Source organism: Sinohyriopsis cumingii, chromosome 1 (genome assembly GCF_028554795.1).
Source record: "Sinohyriopsis cumingii isolate HCF-2022 chromosome 1, ASM2855479v2, whole genome shotgun sequence".
Classification (NCBI taxonomy): domain Eukaryota; kingdom Metazoa; phylum Mollusca; class Bivalvia; order Unionida; family Unionidae; genus Sinohyriopsis; species Sinohyriopsis cumingii.
The window spans coordinates 74,825,136-74,839,861 of NC_142961.1; the positions used below are offsets into that span (position 1 = coordinate 74,825,136).

Sequence of the window (14,726 nt, forward strand, 5' to 3'; positions counted from 1 at the left end):
ATAGCCTGTTGAAGAACACATTATCTGAATATTTACTTATCACCTTTAGGGCCCCGAGTGGCCGAGTGGTCTAAAGCGCTCTCCGTCACAAATCACTGCCATCTCACCTCTGTCTGCATGGCTTCGAGTTTTGGGCTCTGCCAATGTGGATATGTGAGAAACCTTGCCGGTAGCTTCTCGTGGGTCAGTGGTTCTTTCTGGGGTTTTCCTTGGTTCTTCCTCCACCATTAATACTGGCTGCCATGTATAGCCTATCTTGTGCTGAAAAATGGCATTAAACCCAATAACAACAATAACAACAACTTATCACCTTTATGAGAAAATATATTGAAAATTCTGATATTGCATGAACATTTTAGTCCTGCCTTCATTAGAAGAAAGCATGATATAGTTAATCCATTATAGGAAGCAATACTGTTGTTATTGTCTTAAAAAATGGCATGAATTTGAAGTTATGCTGCATGCATTATAGTGTTATTTACTAGTAAAAGATGGCATTGTATGGATTTCTTCTTCAAATACTTTATCTGATCATAATACCATAGGAGAACTACTATTACCTTGCCAAGTCCTGTGAGAACTTCAATTACTACTCATGCAGAGTGGTACACTCTCTACAGACAGAGAGGCCTTGCAACTCGCATACAAGTATATTGGAATTTTTCTACCTAAAAGCCAGTTGGAGGAGCATTTTCATCAAATGGAAGTATATTCCATCTATAAATTTCCAACTTTTCTTTTCATCTTTCTTGGCCAACAAAGTTTTGATATCATTACTTTGCTGTACACACAAAATTAGATGCCCTTGGTACATACCTGCATGGGTCACTAGTGCATTGCATCACATTGTTATAGATGTATTTAAATAGGTGCAGGTCTGGTGTGTAATCTCGAAAACTTGTATATCATTGCTGTGTAATTTCCACTATGGTTGGATACATGTTAGTTTTCTATACTAATCTAGTCTTAGCATTCACTGCATAGCTATATTGTGATGCTATACTGATTTTACCTGTACAGGCAGTCAGTTGTCCTTTCCTACAGGTAGAATTGTCTTACAATGGATATTAAGCATCCACTTTGTCAGAATAATGATGCTTGAGTGTATTTATATATGCATGCGTGGTATGTAATTTAAAATTTTTTTTAGTCATAGCATAGCATTCACTTCATAGTTACCATAAGTGATGCTTTGGTGATTTTACTTGTATAGGCAGTCACTTGATCTTTACTACAAGTAACTTTTATTAGAAATTGTTATTTTAGCATACACAACATAAATATATAACAGTGACGCTCTAATACTCTACCTGTATTAACGGCCACATGCACCGTTTTACTGGTAATTGTCATAGTGTGTAGCTCTGCCAATACACCATCTGAGTTATTAAAGCAATATGCATGCCTACACCAGTATATATTGTCTGTTTTATTTGTCTTAAAGATTTATATCATGGGCAGGACCAAGTGTAAGACAGAAGTCAATGGTTTGTAGTACTTTTGGTACAAAAGTACACCTTGTGGGCCAAAGACATCATCAATTTGCATGCTGACATCAAGGCAGGAAATGACTGGTGACACATTGCACCCAGATTGCTTCATGGCTAGTTGGCCACAGCATTTACTTAATATTTGCGCTTCTCAGGGGAAATAGTCCTGAAGATCCAATACAAGTTAAAATCCAGGGTTATCTAGAATCATTGCAGATGAAAGCATGAGAAGGGGATCGTTCCACCACAATTTCTCTCCATGCCATCAGATATAGATCGCTCTCAGTCAAGACCAAACCAAACGTAGCTTTCAAATGTCTTGGGGATGGCTTACAATGACCGAATATCATGTATTCCATCTCCCACATCTGTACACAGACCCACACTGGGAAGGACATACAGTTGGTGGAGACATTCTATACAGTACCATGACAGTTCCATGCCATAATTTCCTAGGTCACCTATCTATGAGGCCATGAAAATTGTTGTTACGTGACAGCTGAAACTTTGCTCCTTGGAACAAACAATGCATATGAGGTTCCATCTCAGGAATGACTTCACTTGGCTTATGACGGGTGGTCTCTTGCAGGCAAAGCCCTCAAGTTGACAGTTTGTACAGACAAAAGCACAATGGGCTGAGGTGCACATCTCCTTCCATGGAAAAGTTAATCATATTCCAAACAGTCAACAGATATTAGTGGACTCACTGTTCCACACGAATCAATTGGTACAGACAGAATGATCACTTCATCCCCAGGTATTCACTCACATATATGCATGCTGGCATAAACCGCTGCTGAATCTTTTGATGACAAGGGGATTGCAAAACTCCCAACCTTTGTCTCACCAGCCACAGATCTGAATGCCAGGGCAGTTGATGCTCTTTAAATCAATTGGAATGGTTTGGATGCATATGCTTGTCCTCCAACACACCTGTTTCCAAGCATGATACAGAAAGCAAGAGAATCTTAGCGTTGCCTCAACCTAATTGTCCCCTGACAGTGGAGAAAATGGTGAGTCAGTGACCTTATTAATATAGCAGCTGAAATCCACTCGTAAAAGAGATATTTCCACAGATGCTTAAGCAGGTGTTCCAACCCAATCCAAGTTGTTGAACCAGCATGTCTAGATCGTATTTAACAAGCCCTCATGAACAAACAATTTCTCATCAAGTGGTGGGTAATATCACTCATGTGTGACAGGCCTCTATGTAAAGCATATGAGGGAAAAGGGGAATTTTTGTACAGTGGTGTGATCCTGAACATATTGCACCACTGATCACATTAACACCTCAGTCGCTAACTTCCTTCTTTGGCTTTTGATGAGAAACAGCACCACTCACAATAAAACAATAACAAGCCATTGCTATATAATCTCTGACACACTGAATCATTATGGAAGATAGGATATAAGTCAAGACCTATCCAATCTTCTGTCAAAATTTGAGGTCACATGCCTAAAGACATTGGCTTTGTGACCAAAGTGGATTTATGATGGGTGCTAACCAGGCTAAATAAGATGCTGTTTGAACCACTTTCAAGAGCTTCCTTCCTACTTGTACTAGCAATGGCAGGCAGAAGTACATACTTTATCAGTTGACCTGAACTACTTGTAATTCTGACAACATGGGACAGTAGAACTCATGATGGATTCTGCTTTCATTGCTAAGAGTAGGCTCCCATTCATGGAGAATCTGACTTTTGTAGTAAACTACCTGTCTACTCTGTACACTTCATTTCAAGGTTATCTACAGGACCCACTGTGAGCTCAGAAGTGGTATTTAAAAAGGGACAGGTGGATGCATCATGGGAGATCCCACCTCTTTAACCCCTCAAAGAGGGTATGGATGAAGTATCAGCACAGACACTTTCATTCTGGATAAAATGGGTTATTTGTTCTTCATTTTGGGAAATAATCCCAAATAAATGAATTTGACATGCATTTCAGCTCATGAAATTAGGGCAATCACCATAAGTGTTCTATTTGGGTAAAACTATTGCCTGAATGGCATAATCCATGCTGTGGGATGGAGGTCTGCGTCCACTTTCTGCACCCTTTATCTCAGTGATCTTTCATCTTAGAAATCTCAGTTAGACCTGGTAGGACCTATATCAGTGGTGCAACAGGTTTCCTTCCTCTTGTGATTTGACAGTTTCATAAGGATTTGGTTTAACGACTTCCACTGGATTCATGGGAGGGAAAAAGGGACAAACTTTCCCATTTGAGGCTGCTCCCTGACATGTGGAATCAATTCTACATTCCTTTGAAACCTTAGAGGACAGGAGATGGCCTCTCTGGAATAAAGGGATTCAGCTTCCTCTGTCTTTTTCCTATTCTCCTAAAGTATTTTGATTGGTTAATGTATTTGAAGAATAAACCAATTTTTGTTTCTTCTAAAACATATTTATTCAATAATACTTACCCAATCATAATGAACATACACCCTTTTCACAGCTACATCCATATGGAGAGTGTGCTTCCCACTCCAGTAGTATATGAAGTATTCATGGGATTGGTGCCAATTCTTGTATTAAGGGGATATCACTCTAACTGTCACCTAGGTGGACAGATAACTCAACTTTTTAGCTAAAATGTTGGGAGGGCTGTATTTGTGAGGTATTAGTAGTTCACCTAAGGTGTTATCATTGGGTAAGTATTATTGAAGAAACATAAAAATGGTACTAACAGCTGCCTCGCTTGTTGCTCAGCATTTAGAAGTTAGTGTTAGGACTGGTTGGCCTGGTGTAAGGATAATGTGATTGGGTGGGACATCATGCTACATGTCTGCGGCATGATGCCCCAGTGCTAGAAATCACTATAAACTGCCACACTGCAGACGTCATAGCGATATGACTGAAAAATTGTTAAAGCTATGTTAAAAATGCAAATCACACAAATACATTGAAGAAACATTTTACTAGAAAAAAATGTTCTTTTTTTTTCTATAGAAAAACACGTGAACTTCGTGACCAGGAGGAACAAGCTGACAGGACACTTCTTAAAAATATTATCCACACTTGGAAAGAAATGAAAGCTCAGAGAGAGCTTCAGAAGTTTAATAACACACCTCTAAAACTGCAAATCAGAAAGTAAGTTTCATCTCGATTTGGGTAAATTGGGTACAGACTTAGGTATGTTGGAACCAGATTTACATAAATTGGGTCTTGTCTTAGGTAAATTGGATCCAAACTTATGTAAGTTGGGAAATAACAGGTTTGCATTTCAGGATTGTAGGATGTTAGTGGTGGTCTTACAGTTGATGCGTCACCATTTAAAATGGATGTTTGTAACACTAAAATCACCAATAGCATCATTAAATCATCAATACAAGAATTTTATCACCAGTCTACCATATTATAGAAACTTTGATCAAGAAAGTATTTTGAAAATATTATCCATGACACACCAAGTGACATGACTTCTTAATGGCAAACTAATTTCAGATAGTTTATCATGAATTTTAAGATTTGACCAATAAAAAAGTGAGTAAAATTTATATGTATTATAATTAAATTCTTGTATAATCAGGTAGGTTCTGTTTGGTTTTATGAGTGGGATTTGTCTGTGGAATAAGTGGGAATTTGTGGGATGAGTGTGGTTTGTCTGTGGAATGAGTGAGATTTGTCCATGTTACAGTTTCAAATATCAGTTTCATCTTGCAAATGTACAACAATGTTTTTTTGTTTTTCTTAACATCAGTTGTAAAGAAATTGATTTATTAGGGAATATATTATACAAGGATACAGATTATGCATGGTTTGTGAAATCTAAAATTTTACCTGAACAAAACTTGAGGTTTAACCTTAAGGTTTAAAAGGTTTTTCATGTTCTAGTAAATGTTTGGCTTAAGATTCCTATACTTCCTGTTTGTAGACCTAAAAGATTGATTATCATAATTGAAAGTTGCAGTGGCCATAAAAAGATAGGAGAAAAACAAATGGAAGTAAAGTGTGCACACATGATTTGACAGCAAAGTATTTAAGTGCAAGGAATAGCCATTTGATGAAATAAGCATGCTATCCTATTGTACACAAAATATTATAATTGTAAGCACATTAAATATTTTTATTCTCACTGATTTATTAAATGGTTAAGCACAATGAGGCTTGATTATAAGATTGTAAGTGAAGTCTAAATAAGATCATATGAAGTTGAAATCATTTAACCTTCCTTGTCCTGTATGTCATGATAGGCCTGTCCATATGATGACATCATGTGTATGCTGTATAATAACTATGTAATGATAGGCCTTGTCTATGTTCTGACATCATGCACATGCTATATGATGCTGTTTAGTGACAGGCCTTGTCTGTGTTCTGACATCATGCACATGCTATATAATGCTGTTTAGTGATAGACCTTGTCCATGTTCTGACATCATGCACATGCTATATAATGCTGTTTAGTGACAGGCCTTGTCTGTGTTCTGACATCATGCACATGTTATATGATGCTGTTTAGTGATGGGCCTTGTCTATGTTCTGACATCATGCACATGCTATATGATGCTGTGTAGTGATAGTTCTTGTCAGATTTCTGACATCATGCACATGCTATAAGATGCTGTTTAGTGATAGGCCTTGTCCATGTTCTGACATCATGCACATGCTATATGATGCTGTGTAGTGATAGGCCTTGTCAGATTTCTGACATCATGCACATGCTATAAGATGCTGTTTAGTGATAGGCCTTGTCCATGTTCTGACATCATGCACATGCTATATGATGCTGTTTAGTGACAGGCCTTGTCTATGTTCTGACATCATGCACATGCTATATGATGCTGTTTAGTGACAGGCCTTGTCTGTGTTCTGACATCATGCACATGCTATAAGATGCTGTTTAGTGATGGGCCTTGTCCATGTTCTGACATCATGCACATGCTATAAGATGCTGTTTAGTGATAGGCCTTGTCCATGTTCTGACATCATGCACATGCTATATGATGCTGTTTAGTGACAGGCCTTGTCTGTGTTCTGACATCATGCACATGCTATAAGATGCTGTTTAGTGATGGGCCTTGTCTGTGTTCTGACATCATGCACATGCTATATGATGCTGTTTAGTGATAGGCCTTGTCCATGTTCTGACATCATGCACATGCTATATGATGCTGTTTAGTGACAGGCCTTGTCTGTGTTCTGACATCATGCACATGCTATAAGATGCTGTTTAGTGATGGGCCTTGTCCATGTTCTGACATCATGCACATGCTATAAGATGCTGTTTAGTGACAGGCCTTGTCTATGTTCTGACATCATGCACATGCTATATAATGCTGTTTAGTGATAGGCCTTGTCCATGTTCTAACATCATGCACATGCTATATGATGCTGTTTAGTGACAGGCCTTGTCTGTGTTCTGACATCATGCACATGCTATAAGATGCTGTTTAGTGATGGGCCTTGTCCATGTTCTGACATCATGCACATGCTATAAGATGCTGTTTAGTGACAGGCCTTGTCTATGTTCTGACATCATGCACATGCTATAAGATGCTGTTTAGTGATAGGCCTTGTCCATGTTCTGACATCATGCACATGCTATATGATGCTGTTTAGTGACAGGCCTTGTCTGTGTTCTGACATCATGCACATGCTATAAGATGCTGTTTAGTGATGGGCCTTGTCTGTGTTCTGACATCATGCACATGCTATATGATGCTGTTTAGTGATAGGCCTTGTCCATGTTCTGACATCATGCACATGCTATATGATGCTGTTTAGTGACAGGCCTTGTCTGTGTTCTGACATCATGCACATGCTATAAGATGCTGTTTAGTGATGGGCCTTGTCCATGTTCTGACATCATGCACATGCTATAAGATGCTGTTTAGTGACAGGCCTTGTCTATGTTCTGACATCATGCACATGCTATATAATGCTGTTTAGTGATAGGCCTTGTCCATGTTCTGACATCATGCACATGCTATATGATGCTGTTTAGTGACAGGCCTTGTCTGTGTTCTGACGTCATGCACATGCTATAAGATGCTGTTTAGTGATGGGCCTTGTCCATGTTCTGACATCATGCACATGCTATAAGATGCTGTTTAGTGACAGGCCTTGTCTATGTTCTGACATCATGCACATGCTATATAATGCTGTTTAGTGATAGGCCTTGTCCATGTTCTGACATCATGCACATGCTATATGATGCTGTTTAGTGACAGGCCTTGTCTGTGTTCTGACATCATGCACATGCTATAAGATGCTGTTTAGCGATAGGCCTTGTCCATGTTCTGACATCATGCACATGCTATATGATGCTGTTTAGTGACAGGCCTTGTCTATGTTCTGACATCATGCACATGCTATATAATGCTGTTTAGTGATAGACCTTGTCCATGTTCTGACATCATGCACATGCTATATAATGCTGTTTAGTGACAGGCCTTGTCTGTGTTCTGACATCATGCACATGTTATATGATGCTGTTTAGTGATGGGCCTTGTCTATGTTCTGACATCATGCACATGCTATATGATGCTGTGTAGTGATAGTTCTTGTCAGATTTCTGACATCATGCACATGCTATAAGATGCTGTTTAGTGATAGGCCTTGTCCATGTTCTGACATCATGCACATGCTATATGATGCTGTGTAGTGATAGGCCTTGTCAGATTTCTGACATCATGCACATGCTATAAGATGCTGTTTAGTGATAGGCCTTGTCCATGTTCTGACATCATGCACATGCTATATGATGCTGTTTAGTGACAGGCCTTGTCTATGTTCTGACATCATGCACATGCTATATGATGCTGTTTAGTGACAGGCCTTGTCTGTGTTCTGACATCATGCACATGCTATAAGATGCTGTTTAGTGATAGGCCTTGTCCATGTTCTGACATCATGCACATGCTATATGATGCTGTTTAGTGACAGGCCTTGTCTGTGTTCTGACATCATGCACATGCTATAAGATGCTGTTTAGTGATGGGCCTTGTCTGTGTTCTGACATCATGCACATGCTATATGATGCTGTTTAGTGATAGGCCTTGTCCATGTTCTGACATCATGCACATGCTATATGATGCTGTTTAGTGACAGGCCTTGTCTGTGTTCTGACATCATGCACATGCTATAAGATGCTGTTTAGTGATGGGCCTTGTCCATGTTCTGACATCATGCACATGCTATAAGATGCTGTTTAGTGACAGGCCTTGTCTATGTTCTGACATCATGCACATGCTATATAATGCTGTTTAGTGATAGGCCTTGTCCATGTTCTAACATCATGCACATGCTATATGATGCTGTTTAGTGACAGGCCTTGTCTGTGTTCTGACATCATGCACATGCTATAAGATGCTGTTTAGTGATGGGCCTTGTCCATGTTCTGACATCATGCACATGCTATAAGATGCTGTTTAGTGACAGGCCTTGTCTATGTTCTGACATCATGCACATGCTATAAGATGCTGTTTAGTGATAGGCCTTGTCCATGTTCTGACATCATGCACATGCTATATGATGCTGTTTAGTGACAGGCCTTGTCTGTGTTCTGACATCATGCACATGCTATAAGATGCTGTTTAGTGATGGGCCTTGTCTGTGTTCTGACATCATGCACATGCTATATGATGCTGTTTAGTGATAGGCCTTGTCCATGTTCTGACATCATGCACATGCTATATGATGCTGTTTAGTGACAGGCCTTGTCTGTGTTCTGACATCATGCACATGCTATAAGATGCTGTTTAGTGATGGGCCTTGTCCATGTTCTGACATCATGCACATGCTATAAGATGCTGTTTAGTGACAGGCCTTGTCTATGTTCTGACATCATGCACATGCTATATAATGCTGTTTAGTGATAGGCCTTGTCCATGTTCTGACATCATGCACATGCTATATGATGCTGTTTAGTGACAGGCCTTGTCTGTGTTCTGACATCATGGACATGCTATAAGATGCTGTTTAGCGATAGGCCTTGTCCATGTTCTGACATCATGCACATGCTATATGATGCTGTTTAGTGACAGGCCTTGTCTATGTTCTGACATCATGCACATGCTATAAGATGCTGTTTAGTGACAGGCCTTGTCTATGTTCTGACATCATGCACATGCTATGTAATGCTGTTTAGTGATAGGCCTTGTCCATGTTCTGACATCATGCACATGCTATATGATGCTGTTTAGTGACAGGCCTTGTCTGTGTTCTGACATCATGCACATGCTATAAGATGCTGTTTAGTGATAGGCCTTGTCCATGTTCTGACATCATGCACATGCTATATGATGCTGTTTAGTGACAGGCCTTGTCTATGTTCTGACATCATGCACATGCTATATGATGCTGTTTAGTGACAGGCCTTGTCTATGTTCTGACATCATGCACATGCTATATGATGCTGTTCAGTGACATGCCTTGTCTATGTTCTGACATCATGCACATGATATATGATGCTGTTTAGTGACAGGCCTTGTCTATGTTCTGACATCATGCACATGCTATAAGATGCTGTTTAGTGATAGGCCTTGTCCATGTTCTGACATCATGCACATGCTGTATGATGCTGTTTAGTGACAGGCCTTGTCTGTGTTCTGACATCATGCACATGCTATATAATGCTGTTTAGTGATAGACCTTGTCAGATTTCTGACATCATGCACATGCTATAAGATGCTGTTTAGTGATAGGCCTTGTCCATGTTCTGACATCATGCACTTGCTATGAGATGCTGTTTAGTGACAGGCCTTGTCTATGTTCTGACATCATGCACATGCTATATGATGCTGTGTGGTGATAGTTCTTGTCAGATTTCTGACATCATGCACATGCTATATGATGCTGTGTAGTGATAAGCCTTGTCCACACTCTGGCAAATGAGCTAAGATTTAGATTATGAATCCTGTAAGTCATGGTTAGAATCTTGCTCACATTTGAGGCTAAACATGTTAAAAATATGAGCAAAACCTTTGAAGCTAAAAACGATGTATATTGTTTTTCATTTTTATAGGAAAATGAATCCAAGGATTTTCATGTTCAGTGAAAGTCATAGGTCATACTTATTTCTAGGTCCCAACTGTATGCATTGTGGATATTTTGATTTGGGCCTTCTGCAGACATATTTGTATCCATATGTTGATAAGCAGATTAGATTTTCAGACCATAACAGCAGTTCTAAGATATTGTACATGTTATTGACAGTCATCTTGTTAGCATGATTAAGGAAAACCACTTGAGATGTACATATGAAACTATTGTAGGCATGTTTGTATTTATGTGTACATTGGTCTGATTACATTTCAGGTCATGACAGCAATATGTCAGTTTTTGCTCTTATTTATTTTTTGTTATTTTTTTAAAAAAAATTTAAATCTTGTACAATAAAGCAAAAACAACTTTAGGTAGACAAATGAAAGTTAATATCCATATTTGTTTGAGGATGCAGATGTCTTGATTAAATAATTATGCCATTATTGGAATGTTTCTAACTTTTTACATTTTTGGATGTTTTCAGTCTGCAGTGGGGATATGTGTTTTACAAATACAAATCTCATTTACACACCTAAATACAGTCTGCATTTTGATGTTTTCTTGTTTGCTTCCAGGATTTAGATTTTGACCTAAATCTTAGATTTTTATTATGATTTTAGGTTATGTAATTACTACCTTTTTACACGATTAAAAACCACTGTATGCTTCTCAAACTCATCTTGCTTTCTTTGTTAATACAGTGGTCCCCCTCTTATATGGCCCCCATTGCCAGTGGCCACCTACACTATACTGCAAGTTTTTTTTGGCACTGATGAGTTTGTGTGCTAAAGTACTCCTCGTTGGCGGCCACTCGCTGATCTGGCATGTGGCCAGCATTATTGACCAAAAATGTCAATTTTACCCCTCACAAGCAGCCACATTTTATTTTAATGTGTCCTGAACTAATATTTAATTCATATGGTAAGGAAAGCATTCTGATTATTTCTACTGATGTCTTTTTCCCAATGTCAGGTTTTTGTTACAAAAAGAGATGTTGGCTAAAGTGCATTATGACATGTACCACTATTGGCCACCATGTATACCCTATCATTAGCTGAAATTTGGTTAAACCCCGCAAAACCAAGCCATTGTATCAAAATTAAAATATATATTTGACCTCAGGTTCCCTGTCTCATATTGAAATTATTTTTAACGTTCAAATCAGGATTAAGGTAAGATTGGTGCCTGTTCAAGGTCTGAGGCATTTTAGCTCATCTGGTCATCAACCAGAATAACTCATTGGAAGGCATGTTGCCTGTCATTCATCTTCCTTCCGTCCATTTAGTACAAACTAGTTATTGATGTTCATTCTAAACTACTTGGTGGATTGCCTTGAAACTTTACACACAAATTCACTCCAAGCCCTAGTTGGTCCTAAATGACAATGGTGATGTGAAGAATGTGTGCATTTTTACTAACAGACTTCTTGTACTGTCTACTTGGTTGTAAATGAAAATGGTGCCAGTCTGACATCCACTATTGCTACAATTGAAGCCATCTTAATAAATCTTGCCCTTGCTAGTTCTTCTGAGCAGAAAGTCATTTTGACATGGGGTCTTCACCAAAAATTAGAATACGTAGTTGGTTCTGAATGACAGTAATGACAGTCTGACCTGAAATATGGCCATTGTGGCAGCCATTTTGAAAATCTTCTTTGTCGCTATTCCCAAAATGGAAAGTCATATCAGTATGTTTTCACCATAAGATTTCTTATGGTGTCTATTTCATCCAGAATGTAGATTATGCTGATCTGATACAAGATGTTGTCTCCATGGTGGCCATGTTTTTGTTATCCTTCCAGAATTGATGGTCATATCAATTTATGGTTTTCAATGAAAGACTTTTTCTAATATCTAGTTGGTCCTAAGTGAAAGTGTGCCCTGTAGACATCCAAAATGGCTGCCACAATGAACGTATTATAAATCTTGATTCTCATTCTGCTGAATGGGATGATCATATTGACATGGGGTTTTCACCAAACATATTCTGATGTTGTCTAGTTGGTCCTAAATGAAAATGGTGCCAATGTTTTATTCAATATGGCTACCATAAGCAGCTAAATCTTATAACTCAAGAATATCAGAGATGTTTTCATCAGCAGCAGTTCAAAAACAGCATTGTCTTGGATTCTTGGGGAACAAAATAGGGACGATTGAGCATTAGTCTCTTCAAGGGATTCTTGTCATATTTTATGTTTTATAACTTGTTTCTGTCACATGATAGATAGATAATACTATACATTTTCTGAAAGGTTATAAGATGGCTAATATAGTAAAACACAATTCAGTAAATGTTTTCTCAAAAAGAAAATAAATATTAGTAATCTGAATTTCAGAATGTTAAATCTTTTAAAAATAGATTTGAACAGAAATCCGCTGTCATGAAGAAACAGATTCACAGTGTATTTTGTGATTGTAGATCTAGGTATTACTACATTGTTAAGAAACATGTCATAAATGTTTGATAAGACATTTTGTTTTCTTGTTAAGCTATTTAAGTATGTAAAGACAAAATTTAATTTTTTAAAAGTAAAATCTAAACCATATATAGCAAAAGCCCAGACATGTTTATTTAATATAATTAATACTCTGTTTCTCAATTGAGATGCATTTTCCTTTTCTAGACCATATAGAAATACATGAACATATAAATTTATATGTCCATTTTGTTCTAAGTAAAGATAAATATAAAGATACACAATGGCAAGTTTTACAACCATTCATTCTCCTTACCGTAATCAAAAGAAATGAAACATCTTCTATGGACTGAAAAAGGAATACCTGCAATACTTTTTTGTAGATACGAATGTATCAGGTGTCTGACAAAATCTAGATTAGATGAAATATTGTAGATTTGCCACATTGTATGTATACCTACTTGTGTTCTCCATATACATGTATCAGTAATGGTTGATGCTAATGATGTATATTAACATCACAGGGAGGAAGTGGAGAAGAAACAAGACTTGCTTCTATGGAAACAAGAAATCGAAGATGAGATTGAAGAAATAAAGGAAGAATATGAAGATGAGTATTATAGAAAGATGCAGATATATAGTGAAGAATTAGAAAAATACAACAAACAACAGGAAGCCAAGGTAAGAATATAGACTCTTGTTAATTTGATGGCTCATTAGATTGGTCATAATATTTTCTTGTCTTGAACACTACATTGTTTATAATAATATTATGGTCAAAAACCTGCTGCTAATTTTACTATGTTGTGTTAAAATGATATAGTGTACCAAAGACACTAAACTAGTTGCTATTTACCTCCATTATTTTTCTTTTCAAAGTGGCTTTATTGTTTTTTCTAGCATTTTGACAAATTGTTTTAATTGGCTGAGAGGCTAAGATTTAAAGCTAATGCAGAAACACTTGAAGCAATCTAAATGTCAATGATGTAGGATGACAAGGTTGTAGTTATAACACTTGAAGCAATCTAAATATATATGATGTAGGATGATAAGATTGTAGTTATAACACTTGAAGCAATCTAAATGTCTATGATATAGGATGATAAGATTGTGGTTATAACACTTGATGCAATCTAAATGTCTATGATGTAGGATGATAAAAGTGCAGTTATAACACTTAAAGCAATATAAATGTCTATGATGTAGGATGATAAGATTGTAGTTATAACACTTGAAGCAATCTAAATGTCTATGATGTAGGATGATAAGATTGTAGTTATCACACTTAAAGCAATCTAAATGCCTATGATGTAGGATGTTAAGGTTGTGGTTATGACACTTAAAGCAATCTGAATGTCTATGATGTAAGATGATAAGATTGTAGTTATAACACTTGACGCAATCTAAATGTCTATGATGTAGGATGGTAAGATTGTAGTTGTTACACTTAAAGCAATCTAAATGTCTATGATGTAGGATGATAAGGTTGTGGTTATGACACTTGAAGCAATCTAAATGTCTATGATGCCAGATGATAAGATTGTAGTTATAATACTTGATCCAATCTCAATGTCTGTGATGTATGTCATTAAGATTGTGGTTTTTACACTTGAAGCAATCTCAGTGTCTGTGATGTAGGATGATAAGATTGTAGTTATGACACTTAAAGCAATCTAAATGTCTATGATGTAGGATGATAAGATTGTGGTTATGACACTTGAAGCAATCTAAATGTCTATGAAGTAGGTCCATAAGATTGTGGTTATTACACTTGAAGCAATCTCAGTGTCTATGATGTAGGATGATAAGATTGTAGTTATGACACTTAAAGCA

At 37.4% G+C, this 14,726-nt stretch overlaps 1 protein-coding gene across 4 annotated transcripts in view; it reads left to right on the forward strand.

The window, feature by feature from the left end:
• LOC149807134 (coiled-coil and C2 domain-containing protein 2A-like) overlaps positions 1–14,726 on the forward strand; it is a 225,611-nt gene that overhangs the window by 92,555 nt on the left and 118,330 nt on the right. For all 4 annotated transcript variants that reach the window (XM_089962521.1, XM_089962530.1, XM_089962539.1 and 1 more), the window contains 2 exons: positions 4,439–4,579; positions 13,418–13,574. In XM_089962521.1, coding sequence (XP_089818647.1) covers positions 4,439–4,579; positions 13,418–13,574 — 298 coding nt within the window. The remainder of the gene's footprint in view (positions 1–4,438; positions 4,580–13,417; positions 13,575–14,726) is intronic.